The sequence below is a fragment of the Syngnathus acus genome, chromosome 10, assembly GCF_901709675.1.
Source record: "Syngnathus acus chromosome 10, fSynAcu1.2, whole genome shotgun sequence".
Taxonomy (NCBI): domain Eukaryota; kingdom Metazoa; phylum Chordata; class Actinopteri; order Syngnathiformes; family Syngnathidae; genus Syngnathus; species Syngnathus acus.
In genome coordinates, this window is record NC_051095.1 from 23,903,810 (window position 1) to 23,926,512 (window position 22,703).

General features: G+C 41.1%; 1 protein-coding gene across 4 annotated transcripts in view; it reads left to right on the forward strand.

Annotated features, from left to right (window-relative positions):
* Positions 1-22,703, forward strand: part of LOC119129624 (storkhead-box protein 2-like) — a 63,926-nt gene that overhangs the window by 6,528 nt on the left and 34,695 nt on the right. The window contains exon 1 of one of the 4 annotated variants that reach the window (XM_037262977.1): positions 3,417-4,976. The exons of 2 other annotated variants lie outside the window; for them this stretch is intronic. In XM_037262977.1, coding sequence (XP_037118872.1) covers positions 4,769-4,976 — 208 coding nt within the window. In that variant the 5' untranslated portion in view covers positions 3,417-4,768. Of the gene's footprint in view, positions 1-3,416; positions 4,977-21,747; positions 22,586-22,703 lie in introns of those variants that run through there. One more of the 4 variants, XM_037262978.1, reaches the window with a different exon arrangement.

Genomic DNA, 22,703 nt, shown 5'->3' on the forward strand with positions numbered 1-22,703 from the left:
TTGTAATTTACTAGTCGTACTAAAACGTACTGAAACATTTTGGCAGAGCACTGTGTACAACCAGTATGGATCAACAAATTCATCAATTGATCCATATATAAGGCGCACTGGACTATAAGGCGCACTGTCGGCTTTTGAGAAAATTTTAGGTTTTTAGGTGCGCCTTATAGGGCGGAAAATACGGTACTCTTCTTTGTGACAGGGGTTCGCTTTGGCCTGGGGAATTAAGTTCAGCATTCACTTTAAAGATATCTGGCACGTCTAGCGTTGTGAATGGGTATAATGTCTAGACCCCGAATGTAAGATAACCCCCACTTTTTCAGTCTCATTTCAATGCAAAAAACATCGTCTTATATTCGGGCCAATACGGTATCTCCATTACAGTATGTTCTTTCCATCAAAGTGAGATGTGAATTCATTTAGGATGTTGACGGATAAATGCTAGTTTTATCACTACGCTCTGTTGTTAGTGATTGGCATGCTGGTGCTACTTTCCTGCCAAGGTGGCTGTGTAAACAAATATCACATGACGTCCGGAGCTCTATTGTCTGTCCTAATATTTTGATGGGTGAGCTTTTTTCACAGTTTTACTGCCTTCTGCGGGTTGCAAACGCACTAACACAACTATGCTTAAACATGCAGTTCAGTAATTGTTCACACAGGGCCATGCAATACCTTTGCGATTTAATCGGCAAACACTTGAAGTATACTACTCCATGATGTTGTTTTTCCCAAGAGAAAAAATGTTTGCGGCTGCATTGTACGCTGTGATGGGCACTTTAAAAATGTTGCCATTCCGTCCTCCATCCTTCGTCCCTAACCTGAGCACCCTTTCATCATTATTCATAATATAGTTGTCCCCGTCCTCATCTGCGCTGTCCTTGAAACCATCACGTTATTGTTAATCGATATTCATACGCAAATCCGTCCAAGTCCTCATCTTCTGTATCCAAATTAAACAGTTGGGCAAGTTCGCCATTAAACATGCCAAGTTTCTTCTCGTTGTCTCGTCGTTGTCACGTTGCTCTTCTGCAATGATCCTGGCTTTCCAGAAAGCTCTAATTGTGCCTCGTATGTCTTTTTGTCTATGCCATTTAAGAGGGTCCTAATTAGAGATGCACCGATCCGATATCTGGATCGGATATCGGCCCCGATATCAACAAAATAGATGGATCGGGTATCGGAAAATGCAGCCGATCTGTGAGCCGATCCTTTCCTTAATCTATTGGGACGCGGGCCACGTCATACGTCAGCAGCATGTGTGCCGCATGCCACGAGAGTTTTCTAAACAAACGCAAACATGGAGCGAACGAAAGAGTCAGCTGTGTGAAGGTACTTTAAACTGAACACGCCAACTAGCTCGACGGCAGTTTGTAATGTCTGCAAAGCTAATGTTGCCAGGGGTGGTGGTAGTACTGCCAGTTATAGTACTACCAATTTAATTAAGCATCTCCAGAAACACCACGCAACGGAGCACCAGGAGTTCCAGCAGTTGAGCAGATCAAAGGGAGCGGGAGCTGGACCTACACAGCAGTTAACGTTAGCAGATGCACTGCAAAGACGGGAGAAATTCCCAGGCAATAGCGCAAAAGCTATGAGAATTACTGAGAAAGTGCTGGAATTCATGGTTTTGGATGGACAACCGATGAGTGTTGTTGAAAACGAGGGCTTCCGACGTTTACTTGAGCACCTGGAGCCACGGTACAATTTGCCATCGCGCAAGTATTTTTCTGAGACCGCACTGTCAGAAATGTATGAGAAAGTGTGCGAACACTTGTCACAAGAATTAAGAGATGTAGATGCCATGAGCTTCACAACTATGTAGAGACATGTTTACATTGCTTGATTATTGTATTTGACCAAGTCACTTGTTTATTCTCTTGTCCCGATGCTATATTTTATTTTTAATTCCACTCTGCACTTTCAGTATTTAGAAATAATTTTGAATGTTGTTTTTTTTGTGTTCGACAAAGCAGAGCTTGTTTTCAGGGAGCACTTCTCATTGCTGCTTAAATGAGCATTTAGAGCAAAGAACTGTGTAGTCATGCCTGATGCCATTGCCTTTATTCTTTTCTGTTCCACATGTAGAGGTATGTAGCTTGTTAAGTCAACCATAATATCGGATCGGTATCGGGTATCGACCGATACGCAAAGCCACAACATCGGTATCGGTATCGAAACTGAAAAAGTCGGATCGGTGCATCTCTAGTCCTAATGCTGTTTTCTTGGCACAAACGATAGTATTTATTTATCAATGGCGGCGGAGGTATGTACTCAACGTGTTTGGTGCAGTCCTCTGATTGGTTTACAGCCCCGATCTACGTATAATGTAATGTCCTCTGATTGGTTCATCGGGTCTTCATATTATGCCTGTATAATACGGAAGCCACACAAAACAACTTTACAGATTTTGGAATTTGGTCCACACAAAAGGCGCACCTTATTAAAAGGCGCACGTTTGGTTTTTGAGAAAACGAAGTGCGCCTTATGGTGCGGAAAATACGGTAATAAAAAATGTATGCAGAAAATTACCCAACCAATACATTTCAATGGGCATCGATTATATGTGGATTTTTGCTATTCGCGGGTTGACCTGGTCCATATTCACCGTGAATGTGGATCTGGGGTCAGTCGGGGCCAACTGTAAATAATATAAATGGTTAAAAACCTAGCTTTTTGTGTTTGTGTTACCAGTAGTTTTGTGTCACATTTAAAGTCTACTTCCTGGGTAAAGGGAGCAACATTGTAACGTTTGATGAATATGTAATATGTTGGGAACGGATGTGACGTCCAAAACCGCTGTCGGTTGACCCCGATCAAAAGGTTGGGCACTCCTGGTGTAAAGTCTTACTGCTGACCTACTGCTCTAAGAGAAATAGTATGATGCTTTTATATACTGCTATAATGTGTAGTTTTCTCGAGATGATCAACATAGTACTAGAATGCCTGACTGTCCTTCCTCAAATCAGATATCTGATAGACTTGACTATCTAGTCCAAAGATTGGCTTTTGAAAAACATGATGCTACAAGGCTCCAGAGCAGTGGTCTCCAATTTATTTCTGCCGTGGACTGGTTCATACAAGTGGATGTTTTTACAGACTGCCAAGTTAGCTAAGCTAAGTTAAAAAAATAAAAAAAAGTACCAAATGACCTGGGGGCTGCTACCGAGTCACAAAACTCCTTGGTACGTACGTTGGTTCTAAGTTCACAGAGCTCAAACCCTAACATCACATAGAAAGGTTATTTTGGGTCTCATCAGTTCACAACATGTGGTTCTATTCTTCATCTTACTAATGAGTGGTGTGTAGCCTCTGTACTTTTGTTCAGGAAGTCTTTTGGAAGCACTTGATTGTGATACGCTCATTCCAGACCTGCGCCTCAGTTGTTGTTAAAGTCATCACTATAGTTCTTCTGTTACAGCTCTAACAATGTTTATCATCAATTGCTGCTGATTTCCTTAACATTCAACACAAGTGGTTTTTTTCTCATCATGTCACCAAGCATAGCTAAATTTTACAATTGTTTCGTTGTCATGCAGCCAGTTGAGTGATTGGCAGTACAATGTTGGTATTGATGCAAAGTTCATGCGCCAGTGTGTCAACAGACCAAAATAAAATGCCTATTGCCCGTGTTGCTGTGTGGGTTGCAGCATTTGGTCAACATTCAGCCAGCTAAAAAGTCTCATTTTGATTGGCTGGTTCATGGAATTTTTGATTCTACACAATAAGACTTTACAAAGATGAATTCAGCTTTCTCATGTGTATGTTTTCTATGAATGGACGGCACCCTCCAGTTTTTGTAACAGGAGTGAAATAAGTGGGTGGGTTTACAAGAATCCAGCCCCCCCTCTCTTTGCCCACTTTCTGCCCCTCCTCTCCGCCCTCCTCTCCCACAACACCGAACACAGGCAGAGAGAACAGACGAGACGAGAGAGCTGGAGAGCAAAGTGACGTGACCAAGGAGAAGACAAAGAAAAGTGGAGGCAGTTTTTGCTCTATTCAGGACATAGCACATCTTGTTGATTTATTTTAATGTTTCTTCTGGGTTTTTTTTTTTTTATCTACAAGACCTCCATCATCCCTTGGTTAAGCTTTTGTTGGGTACCAAATGACAACAGCTTCTACCCAAAAGCAGCATTTGTCAACGGACTGCTGGAGCAATGTGAATGGGTAGTCATTGAAGAGAGGCGCAGAGCTGTTTTTCCCATGGATGTTTTGTTGTCCGCTCTCCTCCCTCCATTTGCTTTCTTTTGTATCAGCGCGCCCTCCCTCTTTCCCTTTTTCCTTCGCTTGGCTGCACAGGCTTTTTTTTTGTGATACATCAGCTCCTTCCCAGAGACCTCTTTGACCTGTACCAACATTGTTGTCCCCTAGACTTGGTCCTGCTGCTTGAGAATTGGTCACCCAATTTCTCTGCACTGCTACGTTTATTTTTATGCATTTGTGCCAGGTAACATACAGTATTTGCGGTCCAATGACTTGCTGTGCTGTCATACATTTTTTCGTGATTTTGTGATTATTTTTGGTCATGTCACCAGCGACATGGCCATGAATGTATTTTTCCCCCCCCACAAAATGGTGGTTGTTTGATTTTCAGTAATTGACTTGAAATATTGGTTCTGCAGAATGGAATTCACGTGATAAGTTGCAAGCAAGAACCCTCGAGTCTTTTACCTGCAGGCTCCAACATCCATCTTGCTTGTTTTCAACTCAGCCTTGTAGATAAAATTATCGCCTGTTTTTTTGTCCGCCACCCAATGTGGTGAGGATGAAGAAGACACACAGCAGCGCTTTGAGGCGGGCATGGCCCAGCTCTGAACTGTCAGAGCGGCTACTGTCACCACCAGCCTGTGCAGAGCCTCACAGGAGCCGACGCTCTCACAGTGAAAAGGACTACAGAATCCACAAACACAGGAAGAAGAGCCACTATCCTCCACAGTATGTGTGTCAGAGTCCACCTGCTTACTTTCATCCAGGTACTGTGCACACTTCTCCGGAGAGATTGTTTTTGAGTTGATAGAGATTCTTGGACTCTCTTTACTTGGAATTAATTTTTAAATTTGCTTTTGCAAAATGAGTGCTGTTTTTGTCAATCAAGTTTAATCTCTAAAAAAAGGGAACTTCGGGAGTACTGACTACTGCTGCATTGTTAGCTGATGATCGTTGTTGCCAGGGATACAATCCAGCATTTTGACATGCTGTCATGAGTCTGATTGGTTCCATTTAGTGTAATGTAGTACAGTAATCCCTCGTTTATCGCGGATAATTGGTTCCAAGACCACCCGCGATATGTGAAAATCTGCGAAGTATGTGCCACCCTCTCATTTTTAACATGCATAAATTTTTTGTGTATCAATAAGTGTATATTAAGCCATATAAGTGCATATGTTATCATTAGAACATTAAATAATAGTTTCAAACATGTAAATACTATATTAATACGTCGTATAATTGACATACAGAAAATAATGTATAAATAATATAAATATAAATATGATGTGTGTGTGCGTGTGTGTGTGGGTGTGTGTGTAGGTAGTGTGGCTATTGATGTGGGTTAGAGGTTGAAGTAAATGTGTCCCAATTACGTATTTTCTCTAGAAAAATACATTGTGATCTATTTAGAGGTGCAATGATTAATCGATTTATCAACAAAAAATCTATTAAGTAATTGATAATGATTTCTGATAATATATTAATTATTTAGTTAGCTTTTTTAATTTAAAATTGTACGCGCCTTTTAAATTTTGGCTTGTCAACAGCTAATATTGTCAAATCTCTGTCATCTTCCGTGAAAGCAGACTGATTCTATTTGTGTTAAATTACAAAAAAAAGCATTTGCCTTAACTTTGAAAAACAATTATAAATACATTAAGAACCAAAACAGTAACAGAATACTAATTATTTCACAGTGTTTGTGCAGAAAACATGAATTAATGCCCTGTTTTTGAATAAATGGATCGGAATTAAAACATGATTCTATCTGATTCATCAATAAATCGACAGATTTATTGATTATTCAAAATAATCATTAGTTGCAGCCCTAGATCTATTTCAAGATTAGGGTATTTTGTTGTTTATTTTTACAGCGCCATGAAGCAACAGTGCTTAGGCTTTTTACTACATGTTTAAATTTACTGTAAGAAATGCATTTGATAGAATTGTGTTCTTCATCAGTGACTCCATCACCAAACTTCAGGCATGCACGCATGGTACTCAAACATGTATCCTTTAACCCACGATGAAAAAAGGGACCTTTTGTTTTTCTTAGAGCAAGTCAAGTCAAACGTTTTCTCTACAATATGTACTATGTGCCACCAGTAGTTTAAACACGTCATTCTGACTGATATTGCGTTTGTGGAATATGAATTAGACAGCAAAATCCACCTGTTTTTAATCTATCAAGGGTCAGCCATTTTGCCACTCTTACAATGCCCAAGGGCTCGTGTAGGCTTTGTCCGAATGTCACTCATTCACTATATAGTACCGCGCTATATGTGGCACGTGAAAGTAGTTCTCTCATTCTATTTGGCGATTCGGACATCCAGCTCACTACTTTGCTCCTTGTTGCATATCAGGTGACCACCGTAACTGTAATTACAAAGCGTTGAATAAAGATCGCCGACTATTTATTATAAATAAAGAAATATATATTTCAAATGTATTCATTTCATTTGTTGTACATCTTTTCAATTAAATAAAATGAATCGATTATAGGCGGCACAGTGGGGCATTGGTTCGCCTTACAGCTCAGAGGTTCAGAGTTCGAATCCGGCTCTGGGCTTCCCGTGTGGAGTTTGCATATTCTGTGATAATGTAATTTTGTGTCGACAGCAAGTGGCAAAATACCAACACCCTGAGGTGGCTAAGAACTGGTGTTGTTTGCTGCTTAATTCATATCGCAGAGACACATTAATCAAACGCGGTCATTCGACTCGTTGGGACAGGTACTGCAAAGAAAATTTTTAACTTCCCTTTAATTCATATTCAAATAAAACTTATCAATTCCATCCAAAAACCTTCATCTTTTTTGCCTTCTTCTTTGTTTTCTTCTTCTTTCCGGCAGCTACGAGGACCATTTATCTATTTTGCAACACTAATGTGTGCAATAATAACCGACCCAGATTCTATCGTTGGCCAAAATGGAATGTGAGATTCTACTTAAAGCGACACAAAAGCGATGATGGTCCATTTTTCATGAACTATCCCAGTTTATGTCTTCTTTTTATTAGGAAAATGAAAAAAGTTATCATTTTCTATTTTATCCATCCATTCATTATGGAGAAATAATGAAACAACTCATGCCTTAAAAAATACCCACTTCTAATGAGGAATAGGGCCACTCAACCCCTTCTCTTCAAGTCTTGGTTGATGACATCACGGAAGGAAGCGATCACAATTTCCCCATTGGAAATCATTGTACAGACATCGCTTAAAATGTAAAATCAATGGGGATCAACTAGCCATAAAATGCATGTGGACATCTCTACTCATTTCAACTTCTGAAAACCTCATAAAATGATTTGCCTTTCCATGGCTGATTTAAGAGCAAGAAATGAGCAGCCTCTCTGCAGCTCGTCTATTTCCTTTCACCAGTCGCCAACACACGCAAACACGACGTGTTCCGAAAGGCTTTATGTAAGCTGAGTTGTTCATAGGTTGTTATATATTGAATTGAAATCGGTAAGGGTTCGTTTGACTTGCATTTCCCCTGAAGTCCACGTATGGAGTATCACCTCCACCACCTCTCCAAAAAGGAGGTGCTTTAAACGGCCACACTCAGCTGAAGGATTGGCCTCCTGGTTGCCGGTGCTCCCAATCAGGAGGAGTCGGGACACGTGACAATTTTACGCATTTGTTCTTTTATTTACTGTAAAGGTACAATACATGCACAGAACATTGTGGGAATGGTTATTAAGGGAATGGAAAAGGTTTGTCACGTAAAAATATTGGGGAGGGTTCACAAAGCCTTAATATTGTGTGTAGGACCACAATGCAACACGAGATTCATGCGCAACCATGACTCACTACGGTTTCGCTATGCATGATGTCCCCCGGGTTAGTGTAGTGTGTTAATCCTGAAGGTGCACACTTTGCAATGCTTCACAAGGTTAACTACACTTCTAGCTTCTAATACTTCTAACTACACTGACAGCCCTCTAGCAGCCAACAAGAATCAAAATATTGTAAGTTTCAATACAATAGTGTATAAATACATATACCGTTTCTATTTCGTGGATCTACCTTATTTGCGGGTGGTTCTGGGATGCATCTCCCGCGATAAATGAGGGATCACTGTACATTGATCCTTTCCTTTTGCGTGTTGCTACACCCAGCCACAACGCATCTATTAGGCATCTTTGCTGCATTAAATGTTCAAAGAATCATGTATTTCAAAACAACAGGACATTTCTTAAGCTTAGTAGCCTGAAACAAGAGTAACATGCATTCGCTTCCTTCTGTGACGTAGTCAGGCTGATGTGTCAATCAAGCAGGCTCCACCCAAAAAGTAGGCGTCAGTACCACTCTATTCCAAATTACCATTAAATCACTTCTGAGTGTTTTTCAGGGGGGAATTGTCATATTGACATCATTTTTTAATACAGTCCTATCACATAAGTGCTAATGTTGGGCTCGCTTTACTGTCCCTTTAAAAAAAAGCCATTTGGAACTAAAATAACAAAACAAAACACCAACCTGTTAAAACATAGCAACGGCAATTTGTCTATTTATTATATCAATATGTTTTCAATATGTTAATATGTTTTCAAATAATTGAATGTCTGGCTTTTGAAAACATTTTGGGCAATTTAGGGTGTAGATAAAGCACTATATACTAAGTCTTCTGCAAATTAATATTTAGGAGTTTTATTTTCATTTATTCTACCGGAAATAGTCGTGCTTGCAAACCTTTAAGGCAGAGATTTTGGTCAGATATTTTTGTTATCAAATTTTTTTAGTTTGCATTTGACTCAAGTAATTGTTGCAAATATAAGGTCCCCAACCACTGGCCCACGACAATTTGCAATTAGCAAATTTGTCAGCCAACTTGTTAGATACACCATGACATTAGGGTTGGGCGATATGTCCCCAAATTCATATCACGGTATCAATTGCATCCCTTCACGGTAAAGTTATACAAAGATCACTCTATAAAATTAAGGGTAGAATGTTTAATTCATGATTTAATAAATTTGTTGTTCACGAATAGGTAGATTATATACTCAATTAGAGAAGCTAAATTGATAAAATCATGATAGCAAATCTGGAGCCAATCAATCACATCTCTTCGTGGAGGCTTAGCAAAATGAATCTCCTGTTGCATTGTGGTCCAGTACACAATATTAAAGCTTTCTAAATCCTCCCCAATAAGTTTACGCTACATAAACCTTTCTTATTCGCTTAATAGCCATTGCCACACTGTTCTGTGCATGTGATGTACCTTTACAGTAAATAAAAGATATTGTCACATGTCCCGACTCCTTCTGCACAGGTTGGTTGGTGCGCCTGGCCAGCTGCCGCCTCCTGCTCTTGAACTCAGTCATGTCCGCAGTGACGCACATTACTCAGATGCACGCCCCGCGCTATCAGGGCTCATTGCCGCTGTCCCAACTCCTGGACAGCAGTGCTTTCTTTCCTACATGCGCGGCAGCCAGCCACGCACCCCGCGCTTGTCCTCAGTGAAGCGCATTGCTCAGAGGCACGCACCGCACTATGAGCGCTCATCGTTGTTGTCCCGACCTTCCTTTGAGCGCGGCTGTGTCACGCTTTCGGGCGTCGCCAATACGGAACTGTGTCTGCTAAACTTGTCTTGTGTTACCCGCTAATTAGGGCGTATATATAGACAGCATTCGGCAGTCAGTTCTCGCCGTTTCGTCTGCTTTGACACACGCACGCCTGCCACCTGATTCCCGTTTGCCTGATCCGCTGTGTAGCGGTACACCTGTCTGGTTGTCTGCCTTGACACACGCACACCTGCTGCCTGATTCTCGTTTGCCTGATCTGCTGTGTAACGAGATGCCACTACGACGCGAGTTTGCTGACCGGCTTGTCAGTCGCCTCGTGCACTCGCTCTGCTGCCTCCCTTTTCCTCTTTTCGCATTGTTGCACATGGTTGTCCTGCCTCACTCATGACAGGCTGGCTGCCACGCTTCGCGCGCGTCTCCGCAGTGACGTACATTGCTCAGAGGCACGCCCCGCGCGAGCAGCGTGTATTTAAATGGCGTTCTCCCATCACTTATAAACACGCAAAGTAGCGCATTCGCGAGAGGTGAAGCGCTACGTGGCAAGGGATCACAGTGATCCCTCGCCACTTCGCGCTTCACCTATTACAGCCTCAGTGCATTGATGGTTTTTATGAAAACAAATAATGCAGATATATTTGTTGCATCGTGGCTTTTTGGGGCGTCTCTTCGAGCGCGGGGCTTTGTCTGCCCATATGACTTTACAGCACACTATTGGCCGGTAGAGGAGATTATATCAATGGGAACATGTTGATCTGTATTCTTGCCGCTGATTGGCTTGGAGCTGTAAGAGCAGTTGAAACCACGCTTTATCTCAGCCTCCCGCTACGTATCCACTCTTCCACTTCGTTGGCGTCAGCAGAAGCGTCTCTGATTTACGCTTCGTTTTGTCACAAACGAGGCAGGATAACCAAATGCAACATAAGCTCTTTATTTGGGGAAAGGATACAAGGAGGGCTGGAAGCGGGCAACGTTAGCCTCAGCACTCGCGAGCATTCGCCCGCCCGCCGCAACGTTATCTTACGGACATCGGCTTGCCTCTGTAAACCTAACTAACTGGCAGCACTGATGCGACAACATCCGCCTTATTTTCGGCAGCTTTTTGGCGCTACTTTCGTCACATCATTTTTCCTTGTTAACTTAACTTACGCGGAGAACTAAGTGTTTTTACACTGCCACAATGTGAATTTGCAATTGGGTTTTCATCACTTGTAGATGAGTTATTTAGTTAAGATAGTCTTGTGCTGATATGAAAACATTGACTCTACATCGCGGGGGGTCTTGGAACCAATTTATCAGCAATAAACGAGGGATCACTGTAAAGCAAAATTGGAGATGTGTCTGTTCTTTAAGGGCAAGATTATGATGGAAACGATTCAGTAAGGTTGTTTGGCTCTAAATGATTGGGCAGTTGTACTTGAGTTTTGAATGTACTATTATCATTTTTGTATTTTGATGAAAGCATCAGCAAGTTCACAGGGCTTCCGCTGGTCTCATAGTAACCGTTGAATGGCTGTTTTGTGATGACTGGGAACGAAGACCAGCAGCTCTCAGCAGGAGAAAACTCTGTGCATTCTGAAGCTGTTGGCTCTTATTCCTCCAGGCTTACACACTTCCATTGTAAATAATCCTATATTTGTTTGGTGACTAACTGAGCTGAATAAGTTGGTGTCCTGTGACTTGTCCTATTATGTCTACAACTGACAAATGCAGTTTCAGTCTATGGCCTTTTATTATAAACTTAAATTCAAACATTGCTCACTCCTTGATCCTAACAAACTAAAAATGACTTTTGCTGTCAGGAACGTTACATGTACTCTTTTTCCAAAATGGCTAATAAATGTGCACTCTTAATTCTGACCAACTTAATTGAATGTCAGCATATTGTAGCTTGGTCATAAGGTGTTATATCTGGCTTGTGAGTATGAAACAGCTGACTTGTGCATGTATGCGCAGTCTTAAGGATGTAACAATAGTGAGTATTGTACTGAGACAAACAAGGCTCTGACTTTTTCCTGGCTTCTGCACACAAATGTCCAAAATCCAAATACAATTCCGCTCTGTTCACAAATATTCAACATTGGAGCTTTGTTGCAACTAAGATGCTATCATCGTTATGCTTAAAACAATAAGCACGTTTCTTATGTCCAACCGTAGTGGATGCATGTTCTGTACCGATCAATGTTACATCTCTTTAGTGATGAAAAAAAAATGGCGTCCCATTAATGCAAGTATAATTTACTCCCCCCAGGAATCTGCAGAGAAAAAGTGTAGATTCTGCGAAGAACAATCCCGATTCTGTGGCTTGAAAGTTGAATTCCCGCAGGCATTCAATAATGAGTGAAAATGATTAGTAACAAAGCAAATTAATGTAATCATGAAATAATAATGCTGTCAGGAAAATATTTGCAAAACCAAATCACTTTGAAACATGGTTTTGAAATAATTATCAGTATTCTCTTTGTCCCTCTTGGGCAGATTTATTTAATGCTATCAATAATAATAATAATAATAATAATACATTTAGTTTGCATTACTTATGAAGTGCAAAACATATCACCAAATTGTGGATTTGATGCAGAACAAATAATATTAAAGCAAAGATTTAAAAAGTGTAATTCATCCACTTAACCTGCACACGGTATAATCAACAATGTTGGCAATAACGTTGTTTAAGCATAACTGTGTTTCTAACAGCATTGATTTTGGGTAACAATGTTAATTAATTACTGTCTTGTTAAAACACCAATAATATAATCAATAAATGATCATATAATTGTGTAATCAATAAACTCCTTATAGTTATGATGCTCTTGTAATTGAAGATGTATTGTGGCACACTGGGACAAAGCACTAGATATCAAAATGTTTATTACACCTAGTTGTGAACAATATCATTGCCACTACACCATAAAATGTAAGTGGCATCACTGGGAGGTTATTGTTTTGTGTCCTCAGTCATGGTTTCATAAAGTGGAATGCATATCTGTCCAGAGTCTTGCTCTACACATTCATGGAAAAACCACCCAAAGTAAAAAGCAGTGTTTAAGTTTAGAATTGCGGCAAATCAATAGATTGTTGTTTCATGGGGCTTTTTAGATGAGATTGGAAGCCACCAATCTCAGTATGTCGGTGACCATTTCATCTTCTATGACTGATAAATGTTGACTGAGAAGTGGCCCAGTGAGGATTTAGTAAAAGAGCCAATGCCCAAGAAGAACAAAAAAAGGTGCATTTCACAGACACTTTTATTTGACAATATGGATTTAAGATGACAGATGATTCCCATGCACAAAGCCCAATATGTGGCAAGCGACCCCCCCAAAGCAAAAAGCAAATAGTTGCTCACATAGGTAAGAGATGGACGTAACATCCGTGACGTCACCCATTGGTTTGTGGACTGCTGCTCGGAAGCCAATAGAGGCTTTGCAGTCACGTGGTTTTATCACGTGATTTTGTGTTATGCCGCCATCTTGGCGGTCAACTCGTCAGCTCGTTCCTACGTGTTTGTATGGATTGTCTGATTTCTGCGCTACGTTTTCACCGATTTCTTCCGAATTATGGCTGATTTGCTATCCAACGAAGTTAGGCATTTGGATGAAGACTCCAAGAAACGTTACAGAGAGAAGTTGAACCTTGTTGGCACAACGGATCCGTACCTTTTACCGAGAAGCATGCTAAAATCGCCCGAGCATTTTGCAACAGCCGACCTGCCTGAACGCTCATATCCAGATATTTATAATTACCTCGTCGATTTGTTTTGTAATGGCATTTCATAACTTGACATATTAAAAAACTGAATAGAGTGAAATCATTCAGATACTGTACCTGTCCAAGTTGCTACCATTTTTATTTTTTGTTTATTTTTGCATGATGCCACATCTGATTGGCTTGAAAACTTAACCAATAAAAATTTTAACCTTGTGCCAATGGCTTGAAAACTTTACCAATGTAGATTTTACCTTGTGCCAAATGAAGTAACAAAAACCCTCTTGTTAAAAAATGCTACATTAAAAAATAATTGTTTCACAAGGTTCATAATAATTTTTTGGGAAATTTTCTAATGCATTCACTCGAGAATTAATTGTTCAATTCCAATATGAAGTTCAATATTTACATTGATAACGTTTTCAAGCCAATCAGATGAAGCATCATGAAAAAATAAACACAAAATAAAAACGGGGGGGTGAACTGAAGAAATCATCCCATTCCCTGCCTTGCTGCTCTTGCTGCCTTTCTAAAAATGCACCCAGCATTTTCAACAATCATATTTGTATCATCCCATATTGTATTATTTCACATTTTGTGAAACAAATCAGGGGTGAATAGTTTGTTTACATACCTGATATGAAGTCCTCATTGCATATCCTTGTGTAAATCGTAGGTTTCCATCGTTCACGACGAATATCCGCGATCCATTTATCACGTTTTTTTTTCATGTTCGCCGGAAATCTATAGAAGCTAAGATTTGGTTTATCGCCTCGTCTATTGCTACATCCAACAGCACAGCAGGTATCCGGCATTTTTAAGCTCAAATAGCAGCAGATATAACAAGAAAGCGTGTGTCAGTCGTAGACCGGCACTGAAAAGTTGACCGCCAAGATGGCCGCCAAGCTAATGTGGGTAGCTTGATGACATCAGCTGCAAAGCCTCTATAGTATCGAATCTAGGCAGCGCCATCTTGAAAATTTCAGGTGCATTCTGGGAAAAATGAACACGGATTCTACTTATATGGGCATGAGGCGGAGTCATGAACGGACGTATGGGCGCCAAAGCAACAGCAGAGCATTATGGGATTTGTAGTACAAGCGATGAATGCGGTGTTACAGCGCTGCCGCCGTATAATACCGGCGGGCCAGCTCTAATATTAATTTGAAATTGCCTCACGGGCCAAATATAATTACACTGCGGGCCAAATTTGGCCCGCGGGCCAGAGTTTGACATCTATGCCCTAAAACATTGAACATTACGCCAAATGTTGACGTCTTTACTGTGAGCCAATGTGAATGTCAGCGTTTACTTTCATCAGCAATGGCCCTGCGGTCTTATTCAAAGAAATGACATGGATGTCAGTATTTTACACACAACTTAGAGTTGGGGAAAACAAAAACTGTGGTCTTGCTCATTGGTATTGGCACCCCTTCATTTTTTGCATACATTGCCAAAAAGGTTGTTTTTTTTTGTCGGTCTAGAAAGGATTGTGGTTTGTCCAGGTACTCTTTGGCAAAGTCGTTAGTCGTTTCTTTTTATATGCTTGTCTCAGGAGTGGTGTCTTCTTTTGCCTTAGCACGTGATGCTTATTGATCCATTTATGAGTTTTCCGACAGTCATCGAACGCACCTTGGGTCAAGGCAGAACATGAGTGAGCTTCTGAGCTTCTCAAGATGGAAATTGACATACTATCTTTTCTTCATGTTTTCATTTAAAACAAGCTGGTACTGTCTGCCGCATGGCAACGGCTTCCACCTTCCACTCAATGCATGCATGCATGCTCCCGTGGCAGGGGATACAGATTTTCGCAGGGGTAACTACTTTGACACGATCATTCCCAATCATAACAGCAACATAGACATGACTTTGCGGAGGAAAAGCTTTTTACCACTTCACACAGGCACATACACATACACGGTGGCCTGTAAATGCATCCGTGTAAAATGAAGTACTGGAATCTCGCGGTCCATTACAGTCTCGTGTATATACTATGTACCGTAATTTCCAGACTATATGCCCCTACTTTTTGCACTAGCTTTGAACCCTGCGGTTTATAGTCCAATGCGGCTTGGTAGTACAGGTAATAGAAATGAGTCCATTTCACTTAAAACACCTGGGTCTTAGTGCGGTGCGATTTATATATGAACAAAACAGGATTTTCCCCTTATTTGTGTGCGTGCGTGCGTGTATATATATATATATATATATATATACAGGACTGTCTCAGAAAATTAGAATATTGTGATAAAGTTCTTTATTTTCTGTAAAACAATTAAAAAAAACAAAAATGTCATACATTCTGGATTCATTACAAATCAACTGAAATATTGCAAGCCTTTTATTATTTTAATATTGCTGATTATGGCATACAGCTTAAGAAAACTCAAATATCCTATCTTTAAATATTAGAATATCATGAAAAAGTATACTAGTAGGGTATTCAATTAATCACTTGAATGGTCTGATTAACTCAAAACACCTCCAAGGGTTTCCTGAGCCTTGAAAAACACTCAGCTTGGTTCAGTAAACTAAATGACAAGTATGGGAGAGACTGCTGATCTGACTGCTGTCCAGAGGACCATCATTGACCTCCTCCATCAGGGGAGGGTAAGACACAAAAATAAATTTCTCAAAGAGCAAGCTGTTCACCGAGTGCAGTTTCAAAGCACATCCACAATAAGGCTATTGGAAGGGGGAAATGTGGCAGGAAACGCTGCACAATCAAGAGAGATGTCCGCAGCCTTGTGAAGAAGAGTCGCTTCCAGAATTTGGGGGAGCTTCAAAGACAGTGGACTGAAACTGGAGTCCAGGTATCAAAAGCCACTGTTCACAGACGTGTCCGGGAAATGGGCTACAATAGCCGTATTCCCATGGTCAAGCCACTTCTGAACTCAAGACAACGGAAGAAGCGTCTGACTTGGGCTATGGAAAAGAAGCACTGGACAGTTGCAGAGTGGTCCAAAGTCCTCTTTTCAGACGAAAGCAAGTTTTGTATTTCATTTGGAAGTCAAGGCGCCTGAGTCTGGAGAAAGGTTGGAGAGGAGCAAAATCCAAGTTGCTTGAAATCCAGTGTGAAGTTCCCACAGTCAGCGATGGTTTGGGGAGCCATTTCAGCTGCTGGTGTTGGTCCACTGTGTTTCATCAAGTCCAGAGTAAATGCAGATTTTAAAGCACTACATGCTTCCGTCTGCTGAAAAGCTCTATGGAGATGATGATTTCATTTTCCAGCATTATCTGGCACCTGCCCACAGTGCCAAAACCACCAGTAAATGGTGTACTGACCATGGCATTACTGTCCTTGATTGGCCTGCCAATTCCCCTGACCTGAACCCCATTAGAGAATTTGTGGGTATTGTGAAGAAGAAGCTGAAAAACACCAGACCCAAAAATGCAAATGAGCTAAAGGCCGCTATTGAAGCATCCTGGGCATCCATAACACCTCAGCAATGCCACAGGCTGATTGCCTCCATGCCACGCCGCATTGGTTGCAGTAATCCGTGCAAAAGGATTCCCAACCAAGTACTGAGTGCATTAATGGACATTTTCAAATGTTTGATTTTGTTTTGCTGTTTTAAACCTTTTTTTTTTTACTTGGTCTGAGGAAATATTCAAATTTTTTGAGATAGGATTTTTGAGTTTTCTTAAGCTGTAAGTCATAATTCCGGAAGGGTCACACCCAACACCTGCCGCTGACCATCGACGGTGCCGTGGTGGAGAGAGTGAGCAGTACCAGGTTCCTGGGGGTGCACATCAGTGAGGATCTCTCCTGGTCCACCAACACCGCATCACTGGCGAAGAAAGCTCAGCGCCGCCTGTACTTCCTGCGGAAACTCAGGCGAGCAAGTGCTCCTCCGGCCGTCATGACTACATTCTACCGTGGCACCATTGAGAGCGTCCTCTCCAGTTGTATCGCTGTTTGGGGTGGTAGCTGCACTAAGTACAACATGAAGGCCCTGCAGCGCATAGTGAACATGGCTGGTAAGATTATTGGTGCTTCACTCCCCTCCCTGAAGGACATTTACACCTCCCATCTCACCCGCAAGGCGACCACGATTGTGAGTGATGTGAGTCACCCCGCTCACTCTTTGTTTGATCTTCTGCCCTCTGGGAAGAGGTACAGGAGCCTGCGCTCCCGCACCACCAGACTCACCAACAGCTTCATACTCCAGGCTGTTAGGATCCTGAACTCTCTCCCCCCTTCTGCGTAGTGTCCTGTACTTTTGCGCTTTATTCTGACACTTGCTCCATTTTTGCTCCTCTTATTTATTATGTTGTTTATTTATTATTTATTCATCACTCTTATTTATTCATTGTTTGTGCCTTCTTGTTTTTATTTTTTTGTGTTGTTTACTTGTATCTATATTGTGTAGTATGTCTTGTCACCGTGGGATAGTGGGAACGTAATTTCGATTTCTTTGTGTGTCTTGGCATGTGAAGAAATTGACAATAAAGCAGACTTTGATTTTGACTTTGATAATCAGCAATATTAAAATAATAAAAGGCTTGCAATATTTCAGTTGATTTGTAATGAATCCAGAACGTATGACATTTTTGTTTTTTTAATTGCATTACAGAAAATAAAGAACTTTATCACAATATTCTAATTTTCTGAGACATATATATTCGGCACATGGAGACCAAGCATCCTACATTAAAAGACAAACCTTAACCACTTCGGGTGTCATTGTCTCCGATTTCGCCTAGATGGGATCGTTTCTGAGAAACAAGCTCAGTGCTCCCACTAATTCAACGTAATGGTGAGTTTTATTTTTATGTCGTTTATACTTGTTTTTAATTTATGCCAGTTGTATCATTTTATTTCATCATATTTATATATTTATTATGAATGTATTTATTTATATAAATGTATTATTTATTTATATAAAGGCCGGTCTGCAAAAATATTTCTGACACGTAACTGGTCCGTGGCGCAAAAAAGGTTGGGGACCACTGGTCTAAAACATTTTGTGAGAATTATGCAAGTGAAAACATGAAAATAAAATGCATGTAACACACTTTTTATTTTTGAACAAGTATTTCAGTCAAATAACCTCCATATCCTTAATTGTACAAAGTCAAACTTTACCTACCAAAAGGAAGGAAGAACATCAAGCGCTGCCTTGAGTAAAACTAATCTTCACGATGTACCGTATTTTCCGCACCATTAGGCACATCGGGTTAAAAGGCGCAGACTCAATTCCGGGGCCTTTTCTGTACTTAATTCACACAGGACTCACCGCATTATAGGGCGCATGCATGCCATGACTTACGGCAAAAAAATTACAGAAGGAAGACAGTGAGTTCAGTTGTACTTTATTCTACTATTTAATCATGTACTGTACTGTACTCACATTATTGTTAATCAATATACAAATCCACCGAAGTCCTCATCTTCTGTATCTGAATTAAACAGTTGGGCAAGTTTGCCAACATGACAAGTTCCCTCTTGTCATTGTCTGGTCGTTGTCACGTTATTTTTCGGCAGTGATCCTAGCTTTCCAGAAAGCTTGAGTTGTGCCCCGTAAGCATGTCTCTTTGTCAGTGCCATTTTAGAGGGACCTAATGTGTTTGCGCTGCACAAATGATAGTACCGTATTTTCCGGACTATAAGTTGCAGTTATTTTCATAGTTTGGTCTGGGGTGCGACTCATAATCATGAGCGGCTTATATGTGAATTTTATTAACACATTATTACTTGATCATTAACATATTATGTACTTACTACAGTATAGTTGATCACTTCACAGGTTATTTTCACTTTAAACCGCATAAGGGCGCAATAGGCCTGTGGAATAATTGGAGCCACAACTGACGAGGAGTCTGACGTCAGCGCCGCATGTACTTCCGGAGTCAGCAGTGGCGTTTTTTTTTAAGTGACACAGAGGACGAACATTTCGATGGATTTAATGATTTGGAGTGACACGCATGGTTCATGAATTTTTTTTTTTTACCGTTTTTGCCCATGTATAATGCGCAAAATTTAACTAATTTATTGTCCTAAAATCTGGGGTTCGCATTATACATGGGTACAAATTTATTTATTTATTTTTTTAATTTATTTATTTATTTTTTTATCCGGATATCATACGGAGGCCGCCATTACAGATGCGCTTTCTTCTCTGCTGTTCACTTCAAACACGCTCCATACGAACACAATGCTCTCGTATCAGACGCTTGATCGATCACCTGCTCGTTTGCTGTCACAATGTACCCTACACAAATCCGAAACATTTCTTCGCTATCGAGTTTGCTAGCGCATGCGCAGTGATACTGACCGGCAGAATAACATCCGGTTGTTCCCAAAGATGATCTTTTTTCTGAAATAATTTTACGTTTACAGACTTAAGTAGGAGTCAAAATTTGGGTGCGTATTATACATGGGTACAGGCTTTTTTCCAGCATCAACATGCCATTTTTAGGGTGCGTATTATACACGGGGGCGCATTATACATGGAAAAAAACGGTATGTTATAGTTATTTGATATATAGTTTATATATACTAGTTATATAGGCCTGTGGAATAACTGGTACCGCAACTGACGATGAGTCCGACGTCAGCGCCGCATGCACTTCCGGAATCAGCAGCTGATTGGTTCATCGGGTCTACATATTATGCCAGTATATTACGTCTCTGTGTGGCGGAAGCCACATAAAACAACTTTACAGATTTTGGAATTTGGTCCACACAAATTCCGCACCTTATTAAAAGGCGCACCTTCGTTTTTTGCTCACTCAAAAGCTTTTAAGTGTGCCTTATGGTGCAGAAAATACAATTCAATACTGTATAATTTTAAATAACATTGATACATTTTGAAGACTTCTGAACCATTAATGTACCACCCAAATTGTGGCTTTTAGTGATGATTGGGCGGGTTGAATGAACGTTCCTCCTGCTCTGTGCTCACGGACTGCATTCTCTCAGAGAGCAAGCTAATGGCATGCTAGCGCCAGTAGCTCTGGCTGCCTTGTCCACAGTGGCCGAGCAGGCGTGCTACGGTGGCTGAGCGGGCGCGTATGTGGGAGTGGGCCTAAATATAAGCATTTTAGAATCAACTTTATGAAATTTTGAATCGATTCAGAATCAACAGGACTAGGAATTGCGATTTTTTGTAGATGTGATTTTTTTCCTGCACCCCTAGCTGACTGTGAACAGACTGTTTAGTTATAAAGTCTGCTTTATTGTCAATTTCTTCACATGTCAAGACATACAAAGAGATCGAAATTACGTTCCCACTATCCCACAGGAATATCAAATGTTCAAAATACTTTCAGACCTCATTGTATATTTGTCATCTAAGAATGCTTTATGTCTTACCTCACTGTCTGTAATGCTGACCTTCTAAATCAGGGGTCTCAAACTCCAGTCCTCGGGGGCCGCATTCCTACATGTTTTCCAAGTTTCCCTCGTGAAACACCTGATTCAAATGATCAGTTCATCCTCACGTTCTGCAGGAGCCTGATAATTGAATCAGGTGTGTTTAACGAGGGAAACTTGGAAAACATGTAGGAATGCGGCCCCCGAGGACTGGAGTTTGAGACCCCTGTTCTAAATCGTGCAGGGTGCTAATGTCAGAGAATATGTACACAAAATTATTAGTACAGGTAAAATATATTAATACATATAAACACATGGACTTTAAACCAATGGATATGTATGTATATACGTATGTGTTTTGCTAACAGGGAATTTAACTATGGCCCTTCTATCTATCTATCTATCTATCTATCTATCTATCTATCTATCTATCTATCTATCTATCTATCTATCTATCTATCTATCTATCTATCTATCTATAACATTAATTAACTACTGGTTTGATAATTGGCCGTGTGCATGTTTTCCCAGTCACAATGCATTCTGGTCTATATTCAACTTTTTAACATCGATAATCACCACAAATGCATTGTGGGTAATTTTGAGTGCCCTACATTTATGCTCCCTCAACATTCGGACACCCCTACAAACCCATCCATCCATTATCTGCCCCGCTTGTCCCCACGGGGTCGCCGGCATGCTGGAGCCTATCCCAGCGGGCAGTAGGCGGGGGACACCCTGAACCGAACTGAACTGGCACACAGAGGCGAACAACCATCTGCACACGCACTCACACCTATGGGCAATTTGGAGTGCTCAATCGCCCAACCAAGCACGTTTTTGGGATGTGGGAGGAAACCCACGCAGGCACGGGGAGAACATGCAAACTCCACACAGGGAGGGCCGCAGGTGGAATCGAACCCACACACTCCGAATTGTGAGGCAGACATGCTAACCAGTTACTCACTGTGCCCCATGGCATAACCCCTTAATATATATAGGAATAGTGTGCACATTTGGACACAGTCCAAAAGAGTCCAGTGTTGTTTGCCAAGTAGTGGACCAGTATCAACAGAGAGGAGTAAAGTCGTTAATATTTATAAATTAATCATTTATTATGCAACTATTTCAAAGCCTTATAAAAATTCTGTGTATTTATATGCGTGTCCTACATCCAGTAGTCATAGTACTCAAACTGGGTCACAACAGAACCCAGCTGCAGTACTGCAACACTGGCTTCTCCAGTTTTTTTTCTCACACCGCATTAGAGCACATGCTTCAGAGGTCTAAAAAGGGAAAATACTGAATGTGCGTGTTGACTGCGTGTGTGAACATATGAGTGATGGCAAGAAAGAGCAACTTGGGATGCATTGTCATGGCAACCTTCTCAGCAGCCCGCCCACAAGCTTGTATGTCAGTGAGCATTACACAGTGAGAGAAGGGGGATGGTGGTGGTGGGGGGAGTGGGAGGAGAGACTCAGACGCAGAGTGAGGCAGTATGTGATTGGTCACACCCCCTTGTCTTTGTTTGGTGCAGAGGATTGTGGGTAGCCCTTGACTGAATGTTCATTTGTGTGTGTGGGAAAAGAGGGGAGGGGACCAAGAGAGCGAGTGTGTGTGCGCGCCTGTGAGAACAGTGGAGGACGTAACAAGCTTGTGTGTGTTTGCTAGGGGCGGGGGGAGGAGCACTGTGTGTACGTACGTGCGTGTGTGACAGAGAGAGGCATGTGTTTGTGAGAGAAAGCTGTGCTATCATCAGAAGAAACTGCTCTTCAATTGGAGTCTATTTTTGACGTAGAGTGGAACACGATTAACGAAGGTATGAATCTGCCTGCTGCCCTTGTCTTTATGTGTATATCTTTGTGTAGCACTCTTTCTTTATTCGTTAGCATGTTAGCAGAAGCGGCTATTTAGCATTGTGAGCAGAGCGCAGCATC